This window comes from Caretta caretta, chromosome 8, assembly GCF_965140235.1.
Source record: "Caretta caretta isolate rCarCar2 chromosome 8, rCarCar1.hap1, whole genome shotgun sequence".
NCBI classification, from domain to species: domain Eukaryota; kingdom Metazoa; phylum Chordata; order Testudines; family Cheloniidae; genus Caretta; species Caretta caretta.
The window spans coordinates 89,986,918-90,013,303 of NC_134213.1; the positions used below are offsets into that span (position 1 = coordinate 89,986,918).

The 26,386-nt window shown below is 41.7% G+C and overlaps 1 protein-coding gene across 3 annotated transcripts in view; it reads right to left on the minus strand.

Moving 5' to 3' along the window:
- Positions 1 to 26,386, minus strand: part of PDE4B (phosphodiesterase 4B) — a 404,634-nt gene that overhangs the window by 61,726 nt on the left and 316,522 nt on the right. For all 3 annotated transcript variants that reach the window (XM_048861443.2, XM_075131780.1, XM_048861444.2), the window contains 3 exons: positions 24,755 to 24,791; positions 24,531 to 24,601; positions 20,143 to 20,192 (listed from right to left, as the gene is read on the minus strand). In XM_048861443.2, coding sequence (XP_048717400.2) covers positions 20,143 to 20,192; positions 24,531 to 24,601; positions 24,755 to 24,791 — 158 coding nt within the window. The remainder of the gene's footprint in view (positions 1 to 20,142; positions 20,193 to 24,530; positions 24,602 to 24,754; positions 24,792 to 26,386) is intronic.

Sequence of the window (26,386 nt, forward strand, 5' to 3'; positions counted from 1 at the left end):
CCTGCGGGTAGAGTGTGAGTGCGGCCATGCCTGGCTGTTTGGGGAGGCACCCAGCCTATGGTACCTGCTGCCCATGCCTGCAAGCCTTTAACTTTTCTGAGTAGTCCCACTGTAGCCAATGCGTCTATTCATACGATTGAAGATTATTCATCTGATTGAAGACATGCAGGATTTAAGCCTGTTTTGGAGAAGGAGAAAACTAAAGAGTCAGGGGACTGGTAATGAACTACACCTTGGCTATAAATCCAGCCCAAGTTGCTGGTGATTGAAAGTTGTTACCATATAGTTGCTTCTCTGTGGCTGTGTGAAATGAGTTGATCATCTGTCCTGTTCTCACTAAAGAGACAACCCCATCACAAAAAAATATTAGCACTGGTCTGATAAAAGAAATCACTTTTAGGCAGAAAACAAAATCCCCATTTTTTGGTCTAAATTTTCCAACCAACTCTAAACCACAGCATTATGATTAGCATCTTTGTTGACAATCTCAGAAGAGATGTCAGAGATTAAATGGTCCCTATTACTGAGATTAAAGCCTACTGTAGGATGACTGCATTGTTGTTCTCGGTGTAAGTCACTAATGAGGGCTGAGTCCAGTGCTTAATTTGTAATGAAAGAGGTGCTGGCGCTCAAGCAATTAGGTGCTGAGACTCAAGCAATTTTTTATTTTCATAACTGATGAAGCCGAGAGGTGCTGGGGCTATGAACTGCTAAGCCTAGAGATGCCAGGACTCAACCCAAGCAAAAATTAAGCACTGCTGAAATCCCAGATGTCAGTTGGACTCCTTTCACATTTCTTTAAATTTAAAAGAACAACAAAAACATCTGGTTTTAGCAACTGATGTGGTCTCAGCCCTTTATTTATGTCATTTCTGTGAAATCTTTGATTCTGAGCTGCACGTAAGTTTTCCTTTTAAAGAAGTTCGTGATAATGGACTTTTTTGCCAACATATGAAGTTGACCACACCGGATGGGTTACCTAAGCTAGCCTTAGAATGAGCGATTTCTGCTAAGTTGTGATGTAATTATATTCTACCCTATTTTGATTTTTGTTCCATGCCTGAGGCCGTAAGGCATGACTGATAGTTCTTTAGCTCTAACTAGTTACTTATATATAGGAGTTTCAGGGAGTGCTAAAAGTTTGTTGAGTTTAAGTAATGGAAATATCGTGTCCAAAAGGCTTGAATTAGAGTGGAGCCCTGCCTCAGGATCATATGCCTTTGACTTGGATCTGGACCTAGATCATATTTTATAAAGTATTAATGCTGACACACAAAATGCTCCAATTAGACCTGGAAACTTGTACCTGGATTTCTCTCTGTAAGTTCTGTTTTTGAGAAGAAAAGTGGGGAAATATCTCAACACTAGCATGCTCTATTATTGATAGTCTCTGGAGCACCAGGTCAACTAATGCATCATCAAGTTCAGAATATTTATTTGAAATTTCCCCTCATTGGCTCAGCCTCATGACACACTCAGCTCAGGTTTGGAAGAGTCCAAGAGGGGTAAATAGTTAGACAACGTTCTTCCCAGATATTTCATTATAATACAAACACTGCTAATTTAATTTAAGTGTCCTGCTCCATAGATACACCCTGCGGCATTACAATTTCAATTCATTTCACAAGAGACTGCTTTAAAAAAAAGACGGGGTGGGGGGTGTGGGGGGGACTAGGAGGAGGGGAGGCAGTGCGCTGAAAGGTTTTTAAAGACCACAAAATTCTACAATAGTTTTGTAGAGGGAGCAGCCACCAGAACAACTCTAAGTGGCCTGGCCTCATGCAAAAATAATTGTGCACTAGTCAGCACCAAAATAGGTCAGTTATAAAATGTGACTTTTAAAAAGCATTTTGATATCAGTGAAAAGAACGTGAAAACTTTCCTAAACATGGTTTGAAAAACAGTCACATACTGCCACAGATGTGGTCAGCATAGATACCAGAGCTGGACCCAATTCATTATTAAAGGAGACGGGGTGTTTGGTAAGGGTGTGCTCTGTGATGGCTCCGGGATTCTGGAACGTGTCCCCCTTTGGTCCAAAACAGACTGAATTTGGCACCCTTCTGGGTACACTGCAAAAGACATTTGCTTGATGGGGGGATTGGAGAGGGCTGAAGATGAGGTAAAGGAAAGTTTGTAAATGGCTGGATGACTTCCTGTTTGAAATGATTATTTTTGCTGTTGGGATTTTATTGTATTATTTATTTTGTGTTAGAGGATAATAGCACAGGCTTTTAAAAACATTATTATATTTAAATGTATAAATAACTGCACAGCACCTAGCACAATACAGTTATGATCCATGATAGGGTCTCCTAGACACAACCACAATGCAAATAAATGAATTCATAATAATATAATAGCAATAATAATAAATGATTGTTCATCAGACAATCAGATCCTGCTCCCACTGCAGATGACAATGGGAGTATTGCCACTAACCTCAGTGGAAATATATACAGTAGTATGCACAAAAAACATCACTACCTGGCACATACAGTGTTTCTGCTCTATTTTTTAGGTTCCAAAATTATCATTATCTCCTCCCCAAACAAGCAGGCACTTAACATATTGTCTAAATGTTTATTTAATAGTTAATTATTAAATCATTAAATTAATCATTTTATTTTATTGATTTTATTATGTATTTTATTATTTTAATAATTAAATAATTAAATAATTTAAATAACGTTATTTAATAAAATTCGATTTTATAAACGTATTGATTTTTCCAATTAAACAAATTGAACACATACACTTTCTTATAAATAGAATTAATTAACAATAGCTTCTATAATGGAAGAAGAACTAAAAAAGCACCCTAATTGTGAAGTTCTTAGCCATTTGTAAATACAACTTGCAATGTTAAGATAAAGTGAATGGTTATCTATGAAGTTTAACATTTCTTTAACAGCAACACAATGGCATATTCAATTTTTAGCAAAACAATTCTTTTTATCTCATGAGATGAGGATACTGGTAATTAAATCTTAGTATTCCTGGATGACTGGAGGCAGTTAACATATGATTCCTCTTTTCATTATTTTGGGGCTTGGACAGTGAGACTAACATGCATGTTGCAATGGCTGAGACAAGGTGGGTGAGGTAATATCTTTTATTGGACCAACTTCTGTTGGTGAAAGAGATGAGATTTTGTGCTGTCCAGAGCTCTTCTTCAGGTCAGTTACAATGGCTGGAATTGTGGCAAATAAAAAGGGGAACAAAAGCATATGATCAACTATTTGCTCTTTCTATTAACTCTGTTTAGCATATGCATTAATAAAAATATTGTTTTAATCTTTGTAATAGTTATTATGAAACAACAAACATTTGGATCTGAAGAATTAAATACTCTGGATGAGATCCTGACCCTACTGAAGGCAACAGCAAAACCCCCACTCACTTCAGTGGGGCCAGGATTTTACCATCTGGGTCTAACCCTACAGTACTTACTCAGACAACACTCCCATTGACCCCGATAAACTTGAATAAAGTTGCCTGAGTAAGGACTGCACAGTTTGGCCCACGACAGGCAGTCACAATACCATGTAAGATTTAATTACATTTTAAAATGCTTCATTACCGCAGCTTATATTTGGAATAAATGTATGAGGACAAAATTAACAACATTAGGACTATCTAAGGACAGGCTTTTGGTCCTGGGATTAGTGCGTCACATGTCCCTGGGAAAGATTCACTGCTAATAGTCACTGTCTTTTACTCCCTGTGCTAGCTGTGGCTGGGACACTCTGCTATAGAAGTGAGCTCAATCGCAGGGGAGGTAGGAGAACCTAATATCACTTGGCAGTGACCCTCGTATCTGATGTAGGAATGAACTGATAATGCATATGGTCTGTTAGGAGTCCATTTCAGTTCTCATCAGCTAGAAAAGCATCATGACATGGAGTCTGAAAGAGGTTAAGCCAGTAGGACCATGAGGGATCCAACATTCTCCACTGAGGCATGCATAAGATGCTCCCCTCATCTTAAAAAATAAAAGAAAAGGAGTACTAGTGGCACCTTAGAGACTAACCAATTAATTTTTTTTTTTTTTTTTACTCCATACGGCTAAATGCAGTGCCTTGCATAATGACAGGTTTCAGAGTAGCAGCCGTGTTAGTCTGTATAGTACTCCTTTTCTTTTTGCGAATACAGACTAACTTGGCTGCTACTCTGAAACCTTAAAAAATAAGTTACTCTATTAGTTAGAAGATTTTTTTTCTGTGGTTCACGTATATGTCAGAACAGTAAGGACCCAATTCTACAAAAAGTAAATTTAATGGCTTTACTATGCAAGTCCCTCCCTCCCATAAAGCAGTTACTATTCTCCAGCACAGCACAAGACACACAAATTTTATTACTCGGGTTCTCACTAACATCCAGATCCTGAGCTCCTTAAACAGTTTTTACACAGTTCAAAATGAGTGTTTCCTGAGTAAGGGACGTACAAAAACAGTGTAAGAACCTCTGTGTTGGCCCTGTGTGTTTAAAGAATACAGAGTGAAAAAAGGTGACGTAACGAAAGTATATCACTATGAATATCTTACACCCCCCCTCACGCCCACACTGTAGAAGGCCACGCAAGCTGCAAACACTGGCTTTCACCTGGCTGGATGATTCAGTGGGAAATCAGCAAAAGGAGGGAAGCCCTTTTTAGAACTGCGGGTTGCCTTGATGCAGCAATGAGCTAAGTAGTAGGGTAGAGCTGATCACAAAGTGCCAAGATCGAGAAAATGGTGCTTCAGTATCTGAGATGCTCTTCAAAATGCATTAGTGTCTTGTTTGTAACATACCTGGTTATCCTGCCAAAGGGAAGATTACTTCCTCCATCTGTCTGAGGGTGCCATCTAGAACTAATTTTTCAGCTCATAGCCCCTTTACAGTCCTTGTCTGACTGTCAGATCTATTCCTGATAAAAGTTGAGGAGAGCTGTATATCCTGGAACTATGCCTCTAGAGTAGATAGGGGTCAGCTCTAGGATGTACTCATCTCCCTGTTCTGATAATGAATAAGTCAGTCAGACTGGGAAGAGCCCAGCCTGCATTAGAATTACAGAATGACTCCTTGACTATGCTCGGGGAGTCCCTCTGACATCACTGATAGCTGCCCAACTGCCATAGATGGCAGTCGGACTTGATGGAATGACAGACTGCATGATGGGAGGAACACGTGTGAAATGTCTAATATAACACCCCACAGGTGTGGCTGAGGGGAAAACCGTTTTTATCAGTTGCTATGGAATCATGATTAGTTTGTATATCTACAGGGCCAGTGAGAGGAGAAATGAAGGCTATTTTTTGAAATAGATGTCATGAAATCAATCCTTGAAGAACTTCTGGAGTCAAAGGCTAAAAAGGTTTGCCTGAATATCTTATGTTACTCGATATAGAAATAAATCTAACTGTGAGACGTAACATGGGTGTCATTTTTCAACTGGAGTTCATCACAAGAAACTAGTCTTTGGTCTTATTTAGAGTTTATGTACATAGTAACAGAACAACTATATCTTAGTAAATGCAGCAACTTATCTTAGCAGAAAATAATTAAATGAAATTTTAAAAAGAGAGAGAAAAAGTACGGTGAAGCATGGAAACCTTTAAGAGAAATTTTCCCCTTATTCTTCCTAACTGCTAAAAGAAAACCTGATGTTCTTCTTTTAAAACGTGTCTGCCTCTAGGTTCTTGGCACATGTTTATTGATGGGAGGGCCAGCAATCTACTTAATGACTGCATTGACGTCAATAGCATAACTGAAATACTTACTAAGATGCATGATTCCAACTATCAGGGGGAGGTGTGTTTCTAGGGCGTATGAACATGTGAAATGGATTCTTTCTGGGAACGGATTACACTTGAAGAACAGGAAATGAAGACTAAAATGTTAGCAGTATCTTTTGAATGTTAGTAAATTATTTTCTTTTTCCATGCAGATAACTTTTAAAGTTTAATGTTGAACAAATGTTTAATTTCTGGCAATATCAGAATTGGTTTATTGTTTCAACAGTTTAGACATTACCCAATTTCATGTCTGTAAAATTATCTCTATTGAATTTCTGATGCAAAATTGAATGTTTGCTTATACGTGGCTCCTTTCTACTAAACTTTAAAATTTTTACTGTGTGTCTTTTAAAATTAGAATCTCATTTTAAAAGAACCGCTATATTATTTTGAAAGAATTATTCAGGTTTGAAGGGACTTCTAGTGCGTCACAAAATCCATTATCGTTGTAGCAAGGCTGATTTCATTATTCATAATTAGTTACTTTTTTAAGAGCACATTACTTAGATATTTGGTGCAATGGAGATACTAGCCCTGTGCAAATATTGGTTAGAATTACAATGTATTGTATTTGCTGGACTTGAATGATCTGTTTTAAAGCCAAAGGGCCACATCTTGCAGTCTTTATTGTGGCAGCACTCAATATTGTGGAGACCGAATCAGGACTGCAGAATTTCACACCAAATGTTTTCTTGTGCACATAGCCAGATTCTGCTCTTTCAGCAGTATAAATCTGGAGTAACAGTACTGGCTTCAAATGAACAACTCCAGATTTACAACGGTGCGTAACTAGGAGCTTACTCTGATCCATAGTTATTAATAACACCTATCGATAGATGGACTCTTTTCAGTGCAAGTTTAAGAATTAGCTCGTCATTCATTTACTTTCTATTTTAATGTTCATGCATGAATCTGGGTATATTTTATACCCACGTCAAAGATGAACTATTACAAGTTTAATGTTCATGTAAAGGCATGTTAGAAGTGCAGACAAACGTGCAGATGTTCAGGAAAACCGAGTCAATGGAACAGGCAAGGAAAAATACCAATCCTTCACTCCCACCCCCAAGAGTGGAATTTTAACACCACTTTAATCCTATGAGACTTGAAAAGCCTGTGTATGACATATCACACAATGCTACAGCCCCTGAAGGCTAATGTTGCAAAGCATAACAGTCAAGTGTATTATATTGCTAGGTATATAATTAATTGTTTGGAAATACCATAATTATTCAGAGTTGTAAACACCTAGGGGGTACTAGGTTGCTTGCTGTCAGGAAAAGTTTGTGCAAACCTCTTATAGCCCCAGGAGATACACGACATTGTTTGACCCTTAGTATTATGCTGTGTTCCTGCTAGCCATGTTGGACATATTTAAAGCAACATTCTATAAAATAGTCCATCATGCAAAAATTGCTCAGATTATTTGCCGGGGCATTGATTTTACAGGTCAAACATAATACCCCTTCCCCACTGCTTATCTAAGAGAGGCTTCCTCTTTTACAGTTTCACTGTTACTGACACACAAGAGACTTCTCCCATCATCAGGAACAACAGACTCCTTATTTATGGTGTTCCAAAGATATACACCATCCTTTACACACATATAAGATGTCAGGTCCCTGCCATGAGGAGCTTACACTAATTCAAACAAATACAACATGAATGATTCAAAAATCCGGCAGAAAATTCAGATCAGGCAGTTTTGGAGAGGAACTGGATAGTGGAAAGCTAAGTGAAAAACACGGATGTTATGAAGGGACATGAAGGAAGAAGAGGAAGGCTGTTCCAAGTGTAACCCCTTTGGGGTTCAGAGAGCATGGCCCCTTTAAATCTTTTTCGTAAGGGGGGAGGAGGAGCGGTGAAAGAAAGGAGGGAAACTCCAAGGTGTGGCTCTGGAGTTCCAGAGAGAAGGGCTGCAGCAAGAGGCCCTTGCAAAGTGAAGCAGCAGAGAACCTGCCTGAAGCCTGGGAAGGATAGGGCGGCCGATCGGGAGAGGAGCCAGGAGGAGCACTGTGCCAGCAAGGAATCACCTGAGAAGGACAGGCCAGAGCTGGACCCAGTATCACTGCTCCCCAAAGCTGCATAGGGCTGTGAATACTGGGGCTTGTGACTCTGCACTGGGAATAAGGAGGGAGGCTGCTAGCTAGTTAAGTGGGGAGGTTGTCGCTCTGTGTGCCTTTGCAGAGAGTAGCAGAAGAGGGCACCGGAGGGGTTTGTTGGGGAAAGTTTACTGGCGCCGAAGAGGACCAGGAGCACCCAAGACTCACCATCAGACTGGAACTTTGCTCAGGACTCCTGAACTCTGTGTGCAGACCCATTGCTCAGTGTCTGCTCTTTCAGACGGTGCTACCACTGGGCCTGTGGGGCCTTGGTTTGGATGCAACCCTGTTTTACCGCTGCCCCTGTATCTCCTCTTGTTGCTTTCCTCCTCTCATCCCTCTGTAAATAAATATTTCCCTTTCTTATATGCATTGTACTTTTCCGGTGGGGGGGTGTGTTCACTCTGGGGAGTTTGGAACAGGTGCCCCAGGGGTGGAAGGGATTTTTCCTGCTGAGTTCCTGTGCGCGCCATCTCTTGGCCAGAGCTGCCTGCAGAGCAGACTCCATCTTGGCCACGTGGGCGCTAACGTTACACAAGTGTAGGGTGTGAACTGGAAAAAAAATGAAGCAGCGAGTGGAATAGGACACAAAGGGAGTAATTATGAGAAAGTATTGGGAGGAACAGAGGATCTGAGACGACAACAAGAACAAAGATGTAGGTGAGGGCGGAGCAGCACCGAGCTGTGAAGGGAGAACAAGGAGCTTAAGTTTAATGTGGAAACCAATGAAGTGATATGAACAGTGGGGAACCAGTCAGTGGTGGAAAAGAAAGATGGATGGAGGTGGAAGAGGTATGAGGCTGGGAGGCATGAAAGGAGGCGGTGACAGATCACCAGTCAGTGATCAATATTTAATTAGTTGGAGTCCAACAGGGTAGGAGAAGAACCAGCAGAACACAGTCATGGCAGCCTAGAAGGGCGAGGCACTAATGAAGAAGGCAATCATTCATTGTATCCAATGCATGGAAGGAGCGATGATTAGGGACCTTAGTGAGCTTCGTTGTCCTTTATATGAGAGAGAGAGAGAAATGAATTGGAGAAGAACAAAAGAGTTGGGGGAGAGGAAGTAGAGGTAAATTGAGTACACAGCACATGGAAGGAGCTTGTAGCTGAATGTGATGGAATGGCTGTTTGTGAGGCTGGAATATAAGGAAAACAACAGAATGCTTGAAGGCTGAGAAAGGAGCTAGAGGATGAAGATAAAGGAGAATAAGAGGTGGGACAACGATAACACCTTTAGGTTAGAGTAGTGCTCCCCCTGGGCATCTAGCCATGGCCCTGCCTTCTCCCTGCCCCTTTGTGATGGTGTGCACCCCTTGGTGGCTAGCAGGGAGCCGAGCCTCTGGGCACTACGGCAGTATATACGTCTATTAAAAATCGTAACTCCTATTCCCCTGACCATGGAGACCAGGGCTGTATCTGATCCAAACACAAGGGATCTAAGGGGTGAAGTCTTTGCATCTTCCCCCTGCTCAGCCAAACAGGAGTAGGGCACAATATAGTCCTCAGTGGCCACTATGTGGTAATATCCAAAATCACCTGTCAGTTTACTGTTAAGTGAACAGATATATTCCTCACATTTAAATGTGTGTAAAAAGTTTTAGTCCTTCCCCATATCTGCTTCTGTACTTCGAAAAGCTGGCAACTTTTCATCTCCCCGCTGATTTGGACCTTTGAAGATCTGTCCACTACTTTCTTTGTAGCATATGAAGGAAAGAACAGTGAACCCAAAATACGCATTGTAACGGGGTGTATAACTGCACACAGCAACAAAAGAGTTAAAATGGCTTAAGAAGCCAGTTAAGCTACCAAGCTGCACCTGGAGTGGTGTCAGGCAAATAGGTGATCAAACCCTGGCAGGGAGGGGCTGGAAGAGGGACCAGGAAGAGACCCAGGTGAGAGGTACCTGGGAGCTTTCCCTTGGGCTGAGAGAAGCCTGGGAAGCTGAGACCTTAGCTGGTGATAGGGGTCAATCAGGGACTGTATCCTACCTGAAACCCTGAGTAGAGGAAGAGTGTGTCACCCCTGAGCAGTGGGAGTGAAACCAACAAGACTGCGTCATTGTTAGGATGGTCTGAAGCTGGAGCTAGCTTGCAAAGAAGAAGACTACCAGCTGAGTTCAGGTGGGCTGAAAATTTAGTTGTTTTGCTATTTTCTGTCTGACTTTAAGTGGAGGACTTTGAAACCTTGAACAGTGCTGGACTCCATTACCTGGTTTGTTCAGAGGGCCAGGTCATGTCAATGGCTGAAAGAGGCCAAAGGCCACATTGGGAAACTGAGGCACAGCTGTTGCATGCCACATACAAACACTTGGAGTGGGGGAAGAGACAGTGTGGTGCAGAAGCAACTTTGCCACACCTGGGTAATAAATCACACCAACAAATTAGGTAGTTTTAACATTGGAAATAAGATAATTGTAAAAAAGTGAATTTACAGAATGCAGTTGAGATCACATTAACATGCCTCTATATCATTAAAAAATGCAATTGGGTACTGCTTGTATTAATATGTATTGCACAGAAGGTTTGTTGCCTTAAACTGTTCTCATTTCTAATTGTGAAATGACTGTGCCAATGACGGATTTGGGGTTGCTCTTGTTGTTTCTGATATAGTCACACATTTAATTTTTAAAATTTTTATTTAATTCATAAAAAAATTCTGTTTGGTTCTATAATCTGTATTTATAACCAAATAACAGGAAAAATCTGCCAGATTTGCTGAAACTGATACCAAGGACAAAACACAGGATGTACACTATGTGTTGCTCTTTCTTTTGATTGTGGTTAAAATGTTAAGAAAAGTCTGAAATTGACAGTGACATCACTATCAGCATTTTAGTGGTTTGTCGTGTACAAGCTGTGGCTATGCTTTTCATGGTCTAGAGAAAAATAAAGATAAAAAATAAATGGCATAATTTGTTATAGTTTATTCATTCCACACTAGGCCAAAATCAACCTTGGTGCATTTCCATGGGAACACTCCAGGGATGAATTTGATCCTTTATTTTAAACAATTGCCAAATCCTGTAAACTTCCAGTTTAGCAACAACTGGCATGTTATGTCCAGTTTAAATGTTGAATGTAATCTCTCTTCCCCCCACAGCTCAAGGACAATTTCATTAATTTATGCTAGTTTGCTTTAAATCATGCATTTTATATTTTTCATAACAGGATATAAAACACGCTGCTAATGACAAAAGGAAAGGAATGTGAGATGTTCATACTGACGTCAATTGATGGTGCTGAATCCATGAACCAAAGTATGACAATGGCAGATCTATAATAAACACCTAACCTTCAAAACAAACAAATTTCGATTTAAAATGACATTTTTCATCTTTAAGGATCCAGCACAGGCTAAATGCAGGCAGAATGCTTCACAGCTTCCCTCTGTGAAACTTTCAGGAGACACAGGAAATACAGCTGGAACTTCATCAGAAGTGTTCAGATAGGGAACTCTCTTCTTCCTTTCATACCTTTCAAATTACAGCCCTATTCAGGCAAAAGGTGTGACCACTAGAAAAATAAAGAACCTTAATATCCAGCGGGCATTAGATTTCCCCCTAGAGTTAAAAGAGTTACAGTATGTAACAGTACATGTGAGGCAATAATCAATGCAAACTTCAGGTAGGATGTGGGCTTTATAGTAGCCATCAGTGGCATGGTGGGAATACTAACTGCTGGTCACTTTCAGTGCACCAGTTAAATGAGATCAGAATTCAGGCTGGTCTTGGGGTATGTGATATTCGTACATTCATGTAGGATAAAGGACATTCTGGACACCCTATTCTGCCCCTATTAGTTAGGCATATCTCTGACGAAAGCATGTGAGCATTTGTTAGTCAACATTCTCCACTCCAGTGCCATTCCCTTACACTTATTTCCACTTTAGGCACAGGGAAGCTACAAGTCCAGGGCACAATTTACCACAAAAATCAACTGTGGCTAAAGTAGCATAAGCAGCCCCTCAGAATCCCAGTCCTATGATGATAAAGATGAGCTGCTTGACCAAAGATTAGATGGTGTGGAATTATGTATTATGGCTATGGACACTGGACCACATTGATTAGTGGGTGCACTTAACACAGAGCATAACTAAGAGACTGGATCATCAAAGTTAAGAGTTGCACCGGATTGGGAGGTGGGGCAGATCTATCAGAGGTTTGAGCCTGAAGCAATGAGGGAGTGTCACAGGATGGGAAGGAACTGGGGCTTATGGGAAGAAGAATGGTTCTGGAGAAGTTGAGGAAAAGAGGGGCTATCAAATGGTCATAGAGAAGGACAGCGGGAGGGAAGACGGAGACCCTGAAACTTCATTTAGTTTGGATAACACTGGATTAGTATTATGAAATTAATAGGAAGGGGTATATTTGGGAGAAGTCTTGCCAACTACTCTGTGTCCTTCCATTCACAAAAGCCAATGAAATATTACAGAACCAGTTTCTGTACCTGGTCAACCTGTTTGACTTGGATGACTTCATGCAGACAATTCCACATAGGTCTTTGGGGACTAACAAAATGAAAATTATTTTTTTTATGAGTCTACTCTTTCTGTCTCTCATAGCTTAAAACCAGAATGTATGACTGGAAATCTTTATATGGGGTACAAAGTCCTGGTGTAACCCACACTCTTTCTGGGTGAGATGTTCTGTCCTATCTAGTGGCACTGAGACCACTTAGAGAGAGAGAGTAATGAGTCTGCTCTACAGCCTGAGCTAACTGTGATATAGCTTTTAGCTCATGCAGCAGAGGCTCGTGTATTTAGCTACAGAGGTCCCAGGTTCAATCATGCCCACCGACGACTGGGGTCTGTTGATATTACACTGGCATGGAAACCAAATAAAAGCTAGTGAAGTCTTCCTACTCAAGAATGCTGCCCTAAAAATACTATTTAATTTACTTACCTAATCTCTAGTCTATCTTCACTTCACTTATCTGATTGGGGGGTGGACCAGAGACGAAAGTAAGCCGGTACGGTGTACCAGCAAGAGCCGGTGCACTGTACTGGGGCAGCCCGGCTTCCCCAGGCAGGGCCGGCTCTAGGCACCAGCAAAATAAGCAGGTACTTGGGGCGGCACATTTCTCGGGGTGGCGTTCCGGCGCCAGCCATGCCGCCCCTAGAAATGTGCCCCCGCCGCCCCAGCTTCCCTCTGCTCCGCCTCCGCCTGCTCCCCTGAACGTGCCGCCGCTCCGCTTCCCCCCCCCTTGCTCCCAGGCTTGCCGCGCGCGAAACACCTGTTTCGCGCGGCAAGCCTGGCAGGGAGGAAGGAGAAGCCGAGCGGCGGTGCGCTCGGGGGAGGTGGCGGTGGTGGAGCGGAGGCGAGCTGGGGCGGGGAGCGGTTCCTCTACCCCCCTGTTACTTCCTGCACCTCCCACACACACCCTCGCTCACCTCTGCTCCAGGGAGCAGGCGGAGTGGAGGTCAGCTAGGGTGGGGGGAAATGCGGCACGCCCAGGGGAGGAGGTGGGGCCCGGGATTTGGGGAAAGGGTTGGGAAGGGGCAGAGTTGGGGGGGAGCCAGGGGCGGGGGGACACACAAGAAAAGCGGGGGTGACCAAAATTTTTTTTGTTTGGGCAGCAAAAATCCTAAAGCCGGCCCTGTCCCCATGGGGCAATTTAAAGGGCCTGGGGCTCCCAGCAGTGGCTGGAGCCCCAGGCCCTTTAAATTGCTTCCAGAGCTCCGTAGCGGCTGTGGGGCTCTGGCAGCTATTTAAAGGGCCTGGGGCTCCCCTGCTTCTACCGCCCTGACCCTTTAAATAGCCGCCAGAGCCCCACCACCGCTACTCCAGGGCTCCAGGGGCTATTTAAAGGGCTGGGCAGTAGAAGCAGGGGAGCCGCAGGCCCTTTAAATAGCCCCCAGAGCCCTGAGGTAGCAGGAGCTCCAGGGGCTATTTAAAAGTCAGGGACTCTAGCTGCCTTGGTCCTTTAAATAGCCGCTGGAGCCCCACCGCTTCCCCAGGGCTCCGGCGGCTAATTAAAGGACTGGGGCAGTAGAAGCAGGGGAGCCCCGGGCCCTTTCAATAGCCCCCAGAGCCCTGGGCTGCTACCCCGGTGGGGGAAGGGCGGAGGATGATGAGGAGAAGGAGGAGGGGCGGGCACTTACCTTACAGGGTGGGCTGGGGCTGGCTCTGACCCCCTCAGCCCCACCCCTTCCACCCTAGGCCCCGCCCCTTCCGGGGACCAGAGCTGGCCCCAGCGTACCGTTAAGTCACTCGACTTACTTTCACCTCTGGGGTGGACAGATAGGGTAAAGTTGGTAAAACCGATGGCATAAGCACTAAGCAACATGGGATTAAATCCTGGCCCCACTGAAGTCAATGGCAAAACTCCACTTGACTTCAGCAGGGCTAGGATTCAACTCACAGAGTTTACATGGGAAACATGGACAATAAATTCTCTGGGTGCCATTCTAATCCACGATCCATCTGAAAGGAGGAATAATCCCCCTCTCTCTAAACCTTGTACTTTAAATTACACTTTTTGACTAAAAAAAAAAGGAGTACTTGTGGCACCTTAGATACTAACAAATTTATATGAGCATAAGCTTTTGTGAGCTACAGCTCCCTTCATCGGATGCATTCAGTGGAAAATACAGTGGGGAGATTTATATACATAGAGAACATGAAACAATGGGTGTTACCATACACACTGTAACAAGAGAGTGATCAATTAAGGTGGGCTATTACCAGCAGGAGAGCGGGGTGGGGGGGGAGGGAAGGAGGAAACCTTTTGTAGTGATAATCAAGCTGGGCCATTTCCAGCAATTGACAAGAACATCTGAGGAACAGTGGGGGGAGGTGGAAGAGGAGGATAGGGGGGAATAAACATGGGGAAATAGTTTTACTTTGTGTAATGACCCATCCACTCCCAGTCTCTATTCAAGCCTAAGTTAATTGTATCCAGTTTGCAAATTAATTCCAATTCAGCAGTCTCTCGTTGGAGTCTGTTTTCGAAGTTTTTTTGTTGAAGAATTGCAACTTTTAGGGCTGTAATCAAGTGACCAAAAAGATTGAAGTGTTCTCCAACTGGTTTTTGAATGTTATAATTCTTGACATCTGATTTGTGTCCATTTATTCTTTTACGTAGAGACTGTCCAGTTTGACCAATGTACATGGCAGAGGGGCATTGCTGGCACATGATGGCATATATCACATTGGTAGATGTGCAGGTGAACGAGCCTCTGATAGTGTGGCTGATGTGATGAGGCCCTATGATGGTGTCCCCTGAATAAATATGTGGACACAGTTGGCAACGGGCTTTGTTGCAAGGATAGGTTCCTGGGTTAGTGGTTCTGTTGTGTGGTGTGTGGTTGCTGGTGAGTATTTTCTTCAGGTTGGGAGGCTGTCTGTAAGCAAGGACTGGCCTGTCTCCCAAGATCTGTGAGAGTGATGGGTCGTCCTTCAGGATAGGTTGTAGATCCTTGATGATGCATTGGAGAGGTTTTAGTTGGGGGCTGAAGGTGATGGCTAGTGACATTCTGTTATTTTCTTTGTTGGGCCTGTCCTGTAGTAGGTGACTTCTGGGTACTCTTCTGGCTCTGTCAATCTGTTTCTTCACTTCAGCAGGTGGGTATTATAGTTGTAAAAATGCTTGATAGAGATCTTGTAGGTGTTTTTCTCTGTCTGAGGGGTTGGAGCAAATGCGGTTATATCCTAGAGCTTGGCTGTAGACAATGGATCGTGTGGTGTGGTCTGGATGAAAGCTGGAGGCATGTAGGTAGGAATAGCGACCTCTGAGACTTCCTTCTGTGTGTCAGTGCTGTTGTCCATTCTCATCACGTTGATGCTGGGACCTTCTGACAGTAGAAGTGTGGACATCTGGCTCTTTGGATATGGGGAAAGTAGTGGACATGATATACCTTGACTTTAGCAAAGCTTTTGATATGGTCTCCCACAGTATTCTTGCCAGCAAGTTAAAAAAGTATGAATTGGATGAATGGACGACAAGGTGGATAGAAAGCTGGATAGATCGTCAGGCTTAACGGGTAGTGATCAATGGCTCGATGTCTAAGTTGGCAGACAGTATCAAGCAGAGTGTCACAGGGTCTGTCCTGGGGCCGGTTTTGTTCAACATCTTTATTAATGATCTGGATGATGGGATGGATTGCACCCTCAGAAAGTTCGCAGATAACACTAAGCTGGGGGGAGAGGTAGATATGCTGGGATAGGGTTCAGAGTGACCTAGAAAAATTGGAGGATTGGGCCAAAAGAAATCTGATGAGGTTCAGCAAGGACAAGTGCAGAGTCCTGCACTTATGATGGAAGAATCCCATGCACTGCTACAGGCTGAGGACCGACTGGCCAAGCGACAGTGCTGCAGAAAAGGACCTGGGGATTACAGTGGATGAGAAGCTGGATATGAGTCAACAGTGTGTCCTTGCTGCCAAGCATAACAGCATATTGGGCTGCATTAGTAGGAGCATTGCCAGCAGATCGAGGGAAGTGATTATTCGCCTCTATTCAGCACTGGTGAAGTCACATCAGGAGTACTGAATCCAGTTTTGGTCCCCCCACTACAGAAAGGATGTGAACAAATTGGAGAGAGTCCAGCGGAGGGCAACAAAAATGATTAGGGGACTGGGGCACATGACTTATGAGGAGAGGCTGCGGGAATTGGGCTTATTTAGCCTGCAGAAGAGAAGAGTGAGGGGGGATTTGACAGCAGCCTTCAACTACCTGAAGGGAGGTTCCAAAGAGGATGGAGCTCGGCTGTTCTCAGTGGTGGCAGTTGACAGAACAAGGAGCAATGGTCTCAAGCTGCAGTGGGGGAGGTCTAGGTTGGATACTAGGAAAAACTATTTCACTAGGAGGGTGGTGAAGCACTGGAATGGGTTACCTAGGGAAGTGGTGGAATCTCCATCCATGGAGGTTTTTCGGCCTGGCTTGACAAAGCCCTGGCTGGTCTGATTTAGCTGGAGTTGGTCCTGCTTTGAGCCTGGGGTTGGACTAGATGACCTACTAAGATCTCTTCCAACCCTAATCTTCTATTATTCTATGATCTTCAATCTATAGGATTTGATATTCTACTCTGTTCACAAAGGGATTGCCTAAGCCCTAAGTGATATTTGAACAAAACTACAGTACTTCACTAAATTCTTTGGCAAAATCACCTGAAATTGAATTTAGCTAAGAGCTCTAAGCATTCTGCTACACCAGGGTTCGGTAACCTTCGGCACGCGGCCCATCAGGGAAATCCGATGGAAGGCCTCGAGACATTTTGTTTACGCTGACCATCCGCAGGCATGGCTCCCCACAGCTCCCAGTGACTGCAGTTCGCCGTTCCTGGCCAATGGGAGCTGCGGGAAGTGGCAGCCAGCACGTGCCTGTGGGTAATCACATCATTTCCCATCTGGAGCTCAAAAATATTTCCTAAATGTACCCACAATCATTATGTTTTACTTAAACTATACTAGAATATGCCTTATATTTTCTTTGAGGGTCTCATCCAAAGCCAGCTTATCATGAAGTTCATGATGAGACTCACTGACTTCAGTGATCACTGGATTCGGCCGTACTTGCCCACCTGCTTCAAAATTAACGAAACACTAAAATAAGGCACAATTTTCCTTCACTGCCCTTTTGTAATACGAAGATAAAAATAAATTCCACATACTGATGATAAAACGCACGTCGCCTTCATATCATGGATAAATACCAAGATATGCTTTTATGTCTAGCATAAGTTATCTGAATGTAAGATAAATGTCGTAATATCTGTATTATCAACCCCAAGCATTCAAAAATCATGAGAGAGGTTTAAAAATAAATGTTAGGGCTCTTTTCATTTGTCTTCTGGTTTTTGAGTTTTTAGTGTTCATGTTTTCATGCTTTTCTCCAGAACCATGAGGGCCAGGAAAAAAAAACAAAAACCCTGAACAGAAAGATTCATAAAAATCTGGGGCTTTCAGCAAAATGCCAAATAACATGAGGCTCATGATAAAATCTCAAGAGTTGGCAACAGTGCAAATCCATATAATTTCTCTGTAAATGCAGAAATAGGGGTCTATAGAAATTACTCTGAATATGTACAGAATTGAACAGGGAATGATCTCCTTGCTGTAAGATTCTATAAGTGGTATAAAAAAATTCTATGGTAAGGTTATCATTCTCTATTAAATTGCATAGGACTTTCTCATAAGGAATATGAGACAAAAGTCCTACTAAAACCATAATTGACAGATAAAAGTGGTGAATTGTGTTCCTCTTAATCCTATCTGAATGCTGTGAATATAACAGTGAGCAAACGAGAAGGAGTTTAAGATCATATGTGAACACTGCATTGGAGGCTTTCGCATTAGAAGCGTTAGTTATTTTTTGACTAACCTACCAGAAAAATCTCAAATATAATAAATATTTATATACCACAAAATATGGATCATATTAGGAAAAATCAAATGACTATGTTAGCTATTAATCCAGCTGCCACTGAATTGCACCCAATACGAAAATCACCCTTTAGTAGTCACTCCTTGAGCATAATTACTGAAAATGAGAAGATAAAATATTATGAATGAATAGTTTTACATCTACATCTGTTTATTGGTAGGAAATAAAGCTTCATGTGCTGCAAACAGGTGCACCATGCTGCTGCTTAGGTTGGCAAGAAGGGGACTGGAGGGGGGATAGACAATAAACAAACCTGGCAAAAATAAACAAATCCCCTTTAAGATGCAGCTTCCTCCTTCTGCCTCCCACACCCCAGCAGCTGATCCCTCTCCCTGCTTCTTCACCTATGTCCCGTTGCTCTCCTGTCACCCACAAGGCTTACTCTCACCCTCTGCCTCCCTTTGCTGCTCCTCTTTTGCCCCAAAGCAGCCACTGCACACTCCTCTCCCATCTGCCCCCAACCCCAGCAGAGACTGTGGTAGAACAAGTGCTGAACTACTGATTAGGACTCACTTTGCTCTGTGTGGACTAAGACTAACCCCAGCAGTGTGAGCTCAGCTGAGCCCTGATTGGTGCACTCCTCCTGGAGACTTGTCTTAATATTATTTCCCTCCAAGACCATAGAGGACCCCAAACCCCTCTGCGCTGGTCTCTGAAGGGACGAAGCGTGTGTGCACAAGTCTGAGTGATGGGGTACAAGTGGAGGGGAGCAGTTAGGGTATATAATAGGAATATTTGGAAAGTGAAAAAAAGAAAGGAGGCGCTGACGGGGAAGGAGAGAGAGAGAGAGAGAGAGAGAGACTGGTAAAAACTAAACCTGGGGAAAGTGGGATGGACAGAGGGAATTGCAATAATGGAAAAGTATACACTAAGAGAAATTTTTCTGAGGAAAACAGGAAGACAAAAAGGAGGAAAAGATTCACCAAGACAGAGTGAAGGAAAAGGGGAAAAGAAGGATCATACATACATAAAGGGGAAAAAGTGAATCTAAAACCATAATCAGAGAAATATTAATGGGAAAATGTTAAATAACCCTATAAAACTTGGGGTGGGATTCAAGAGATGGATTAGTGGAGGGTGGGGAAAGGGAGGTGAACACACAGAGCAGCAAACAGCATAGGGTCAGCCTTGACAGTAACGGCTAAATGAAACCTTTTGCTAATATAGGGACTATTACTCTGTAGCAAGAAGGTGCAGCGTTCAATAACAATTACCTACAACAGCAGCAAATGGGGCATCCATCTTCAACAGTCATGAATCATTGTGTCCATGAAACTTCTATAATATTCTCTAAGCCTGAACACTGCTTTGAGGTAATTCGGACAATAAACTACATGTGTTTCAATAAGAATTAATTCAATGCACTGGCATGCACTCTCTCTCTTTGTCACTGAATAAAAGATTTTTTTTAAAACACTCCAGAACATCCTAATGAAGACAATAGAAATTTTGCCTGAAAAAGGTCTTCAGGATTTAACTTTTGATTTTAGCTCTTATGCAGTTCCAGTGGAAACAAACTGAAATTAAAACAAATGTCAAAAATATAGCTACGTCTGAACCTGTTTAAGTTTTGTCAAACAGGGCCTGTCCAGGCTTATACAGAATAGGGAATCCTAACGGTAACAAATTAATTACCTTCTGCATCTGTGGCTGACCACCCAAAATTACAATGTTCTTGCGCATAAAGGGTAAAAATAAGAACAAATATATATATAAAAATATGGGCCTGATTACGTATACCTAATTTACATCAGTGAGAGAGGAGAATCAGGCAAGTTATCTTATAAAATAAGAGATCACGGTTTTAACAGTATGATATATAACAAGGGACGTACAGTTTACATTGAAACTTTCAAGTGATTACAAATCACATTCATACCTTGCAGGCTAACTCTGGAGACTGGCGGCTGACTTGCTGCTGGAGACCTCCTGTGGAGGAATAAGGAATAAAACGTTGTTTGTAATGATAATACTGTATAAATGTGGATTGCCTTCTTCTTTAGGTATGAAATACCTTTCATGCTCACTAGAATCCCAAAACACTGCAAAGTGAAATTAGTGGTTGATGAACAATTCGGAATCTCTCTCTTTTTAGTTTTAAAAAATCCACACATCTCATGCCTCCCAGCTACACATACATAAATTATGAACAGAACATACACCAATTAGCTACAAAAAGATCAGTACCATCAACCCTCACTACCTTTGCCACAATCATCCCACTAGCTCAGAAATGCCCTGAAGGTCAGCAAACTTGGGTTCTCTCCAACAAATGGGGACACTGAACTCCTGAATCAAAACCTGTCTCTTGGGAAATACAAGCCTTATATGGCTTTAAAGATCACTTTCCACACCTTAAACTCCACCTGAAAGCAAATAAGGAGTCAGTGATGTCTTTGGAGCACTAGTGTAACGTAGTCCCTGAAGATAAAACCCCAAGTGAGCTGCTTCATTCAGCTACAGTTCTAGCTTCACGCTCCTCAAGTAGGGCACATTACTGTAATCCAATCTGCAGGTCACAAAGATCTAGGTAACTCTGGAGGTCACGAAGAGCTAGATGACCTGGCAAGGTTCACATTAGAGCGAAATGGTGCAATCTTTTTCCAAAGCATACATGGAAAAAGTCATTTTTAGCCAATGTCACCTAGTATTCCAGAGGCACGGGGGGACCAAAATAATCCCTACAACCAGAATTTCCAGAAGGGCTCAGCACCCACAAAACAGTCAGATTTTCAAGAGTTCAGCTCCCATGTGGGAAATATAAATATGTAACTAGATTCTCAGAAGAGTTCAGCATTTTGGGGAGCATGTTGGATGCTAAATTATTTTGAAAATCTGCCCCCAATTGTCTGTGCTGAGCACTTGAAAATCTGACTCCTAAATTCATTGGAAAATCTGGCCCCAAATCACAACCCTCTTTGAAAAGGGGTAAATTCCTGTTAATTAAGGGCACAGTCACCATCCCTGCAAAATTGTCATAATTCTGCTTCCCCATGTAAGCAGCAAAACTCCATGTTATTTTCATCCTGGCTTCTATCACAACCTAGTGGTGAAAAGGCAAACCACCTAAGTTTGCTGAAAAAGGGACCTACAGCTCTATAATACTAACTCATCCCGGATATAAAATTGCACGAGCCCAGTGTTCCTCCCTCTTAGCCAAAGGATATTTTGATGGGGAGGAGCAGGGTCTGGATGCATTCTGCCTATGTCCCGTTCTGTGCAGTTGTTTGGAAACAATGCAGAAAGTACACAGGTCCTGGGAAGAAATTTGGAATGTTTGATATATAATGTTTTAAGTGAATAAGTTCTACTTTAGCTGTGCAAATGATGATTTTCCATGGTTTATAAATCAGACCAATCTGGGATTATATTCACAGAAACAAGGAAAGACACCTCTCCGACGTCAAGGTTGCCACCCCTGCTGAACTGCAGATTGTGACTCCAAACCTTTGAGATTCAACAGGTGTTCAAAAAATGATCTGAAACCTTTTTTAAAAACCTAACCAGAACTATCAATTTTTAACTATCCCACCTCTTGAAAATGGCTGAATTGTTTAAAACTTTAAATAATAAATAATAATAATAATAATAATAAAAATACAACAGAGGCAAACATAAAGCATGGGAAATTTTACTCTGCAAGATTAAAGTTTTCAAAGCTATATGCAAATGAAAGTGGGATGCTGTGTCAGAAAATGTTAGGGAACCTTAATAGGTGTCACCTAAAACAGACAATTTCAAGAGCGAAATTCCAAGGACCTACCAGATAGTACTTTTCAACGATACCCCTGGCTAACCCAGAAGTGATATTAATGGTGACTTCATATGAAGTGGCTATTTCAAAGCAGAACACAGAAACAAATGATCACTATGACTGGGGCAATATAAAAGGCTAAGCACGATGGAAAATGTTCAGGACAAGAGGGTTAAAAGAACATTTTACTTGGTTCCAATGCTTTCTACTCCACATCAGAAAAAAATATCTTAAAATGAAAATTAACATGCTGAGCACTTTAGATTTAAAATTAAGTTTATTGTATGTACTACTCTGGATTTTACTTGCAAATATATTTTCCATCTCATATTATATCTTGTTTTCAGTCATCTACTAATGAAACTGCCTCTCTAGCTCGTGTGTATGTGCGCGTGTACATAAAGAACTAGAGGAACAGTTTCTTTAATAAATGACTGAAAATGATGCTGGTCAGTATTACAGATTAGTCAAATGTGACTAATGGGTCTGGGTGTGAAACAGCACACTGTGCTCCTGATAAAAGGCTGGGAAATCCAGAGTGGGAAACTGGATGATAACTCATCTTTTTAAAATGATAGTTTATAAATATTATTTCTTCCTCCCCTCCTACTTAACCTTTTTTCCTGTTTATCATGCCAGATAAGGTTACTGAGTTAGGGGCAGCACTGCAGACAGATGAAGAGTTAGCTCAGCCGAGGACAGAGAGTAAGTGGGATCAGAAGTCAGTCCCAGGAGCACTTTCCAGTGCATGGTTCTCTCTTTCTGAAGACACTAGTGTGCAGCATCACAGACTTTCCAACAAATCACTCAAGTCCATCATTTGCCCCTTTACAATTGCTCACCACCACTCAGCATTCCCCTCTGTACCCAATTACATCCAGCCCCTCTCTCTTGGGAGATTCTGCCCACCAGGAACCAGCAGGTTCTTCTCTCCCACTCTCCTTGAAGCCAGGAGCTTTTTCTCCTCCTCCTACTCCTCGAGGCTGGCATTCTGGGAAAAGGCTTGTTCTTTGCCTCCTGGGCAAGGAAAAAGGAAAGGAGAGGAGGGCCTGGGTTCAGCCTATGATAGCTTAGAATGCAGGTCGGAGCTCAGGCCCCTCACTGTATAGACCTCCCGCTCCTCTCAAAGACCAAGCCCTTTCCAGGGGCAGCATTAAATTATGGATAGGTCCAAGGTAGGATGGGGAGAGAAAAACAGTCCCCTGTGCTGGAAGAATCACACTGGCGCTCTCTGCTGTTGCTGCTGGAAACTGCAGGCAGAAGCTTAATACTGCTACTACTACCACTACTAATAATAAAAAAATTAGGCTCTGCAGGCTTACTGGGATATCCTTCTAGGCTCAGCACAGGATGACGTCCCACCTGTCTCCTTCCTGGGAACTGCTCTATCTTCAGCCACTCTGTGCCCTCGCTCCAGCCTTACCAAAGAGAAGCAGTACCCGGGCTTTTCTGCCTTCCCCCTACTTCCCTACTGGAACGGACAGTTAATATTGTTTGGGCTGCTCCGCTCCTGAATCCCTTCTTCTTCCTCTTAAAGCAGCAGTGGCTCCTGGGCTGCTTTGTTCCAAGGCTGTTCTCTGCCTTCACACACACAAAAGGGCCATCAGCTCCAGCTGCTCCATTCGGCTCAGTCACCTGAGAGCCAGTGCATTGTTTTCAGATGAAGAGAGGCAGTGATGGCAGCAGGCAGGTTGGGGAAAGGGGAAGAAATGAAAATAAAAGGGAAGGAGCCAACTGATGGGCAAGAACAGATGGAGAAGGAATGGCCAAGGATGGGAAACAAAGAAGAGGTACAAGACTTCCAAAGGTGCTGATAAGCTTTCTATTTGCATTCCAACTTTAGAGACTTATCTGCACCAGATAGGAGAACTCTGCATTTCATTCACCATTAAATATAATCAAATTTTCTGGTTTTCAAATACCAATATTCACATACAATCAATACTAAGAAATGTAAATGCCATAATAAAATATACCCCCAAATGTACTGCCAGTAATTTTCTCATCCTGAGATTTATATTTGTACAACTTTATTTGACATGAATTACAGTGAAGTTCGCCATCTAGTTGCTAAGGTTTGAAGTACCATACAAATGAGCTAACGGGTCATTTTCTAAATGTTAAAACGTGCTCATGCCTCTGCATTAGATACTCTCACAATGGGCCAGTTTTCCAGCATATGCACTGAATAACAAGCAGAAATATTAGTAGTTAGACATATTAGTAGTAGTAATTATGTTTATTACAGTAATGCCTGGGGACCAACCAAGAATTTGGGTCTCCCTGCATCAGGCAAACAAAGAGTAATAGACAGTCCCGAACCAAAGAGGTTATGATCTAAATATGAATATTTTTCTTTAAGTTCATCCCATGGCCAAAACTACAGACAGTTCTTAGCAGGTGGAAACCTTTGCCTGAACAAAGGGAAGCTGGATTGAATTCAGATTGAAAATCTGGCCCAAGATGTAGATATTGTACTTAACAATGAATTTAATTAAAAGCAGAAAGCTTACTTGTTTGATGTTCCATGCAAATTTGTCAATAACGTAAAGTTATTTCTCACACTTCGTAAACTTGCCAGGACCTAAAGTAAACAAAAACATATAATATTTTACAAACATGCACGTTTTCAATATATGTATTAATACAGGAGCATAGATGCTGAAGGACAACTTTCTATTCCATTCAATTTATCTATGATATTATAGTCTAAACAAAGAGACTATTTGAAATTTACCTGCGCAAAAGGTGTAACAATCAGGTCATCTCCATGTCTAAAATAAATGAAAAAAAAAAAGTGTGAATCATTGTATGTCAGAGAATAATTATCAGTATTTTAGTACAGTACATACACATACTCATCAAATTGTATGATGTAAAAATTCTGCACAGAATGTAATCATTAATATACAGACAGCCAAACCAAGCATTTGCTAGCCTTTTATTTTGTGCTGCAACTTTTGCTTGCTAGCAAATGGATGCATCTACTAAAGTGGGTGGGCACCCATTCAGTGCACACAAACACAATATATGCATATTCAAATTGGGAAGCTGGATATTCAACTGCCTGATTTGTGTAAGCAAAACTCAAGGCTGGAACTAAAAACTGGCTCCTTAACATTTATGAGCAAATATAAATATTTATATCAAACACAGTTTAATTTCAAATGGGAAAAAGAGTATTTTACAATGCAATGTTTTCTCAAATAGCCCCACTATTCAAAAATAAATCTTTACTACACGTACTGTTTCTTTAAATTACATAAAAGCTTGCTCCTAATGGAAATGTCCCCTAGTCACTGTGCATGTTCACAGACAAAAAACAACTGAAGCTGGAAAAACTGCTCAGTTTTGGTAACACAAGGCAATAAATGCCAGGAAATTCAAGGTTAAGGTGGCTCACTCATACTGTGATGGAAAAAAAAGCATAACGGTCTGAGTAAAGGTCATCTTTGAATTTCCTGGCTTTTGTTGATTTGTGTCACAGCCTTTAATGTTATTTAAACATTGTTTCTTGTCTGTAGATTTTCATCATGGAAGATTAGAGAATATGTACTGTGCAAAATGCATTACTATCTTTGGTGGGGGGTTTTGGTAAATATTATGTATTTGTATTTATAATCAACTAAATATGTACTGAGCATTTTATCCAGTTGAGTACATATCATACCAAGCTTTTTATAGTACACATACTTTAGTATGCAGATTTGCATTGATTGACCTTAGCCATTACAACAAATCCTTTTGCTTCAGCAGATAATTATATTTTTTGTCAAATGTAAAACATATTATTAGCTTATAATATATTATTTACATAATTTAGAGATGTTACAGTCTCTTATGTAAATATTTGCTAAATGCTAACTATAGCTAGAGATTTTTTGGTAGGTATTTCTCATGATAGCTGGACCATCTTTCTAACTTTTAGATTTCTACTACACTATAAAATATTTATAATTCATATAATACATAATAATCTTTTTAACTTTGTTTTTAGAGAAAAAAAGAGAGCTTTTGAACTTAATGGAGAATAAGTGCTGTTCTTAATTTGTAAATTTATTTGCTCTCACATTAAGAGCCCATGCGTGAAATTTTGAATTTATACATGTTCCTGATAACACCACATATATCCAATGTTCTTATTTTCTGAGGTCATGGCATTTATACATAATTTCCTGTGTGTGCATTAATACCAATTTTTCAGGACTGTACAGGGCTTAATTTCTGCTCTAAAATAGGCAATAAGTTAATATTTAGAAATGAAATAAAGCCCCAATACCTTTAATTAATTTTGAAACTTTTGTGTCTAAGGTTTATATATCCCCTCCACCAGTAATTACTATGGTACTCTACAAGGTCCTTTAGAAAT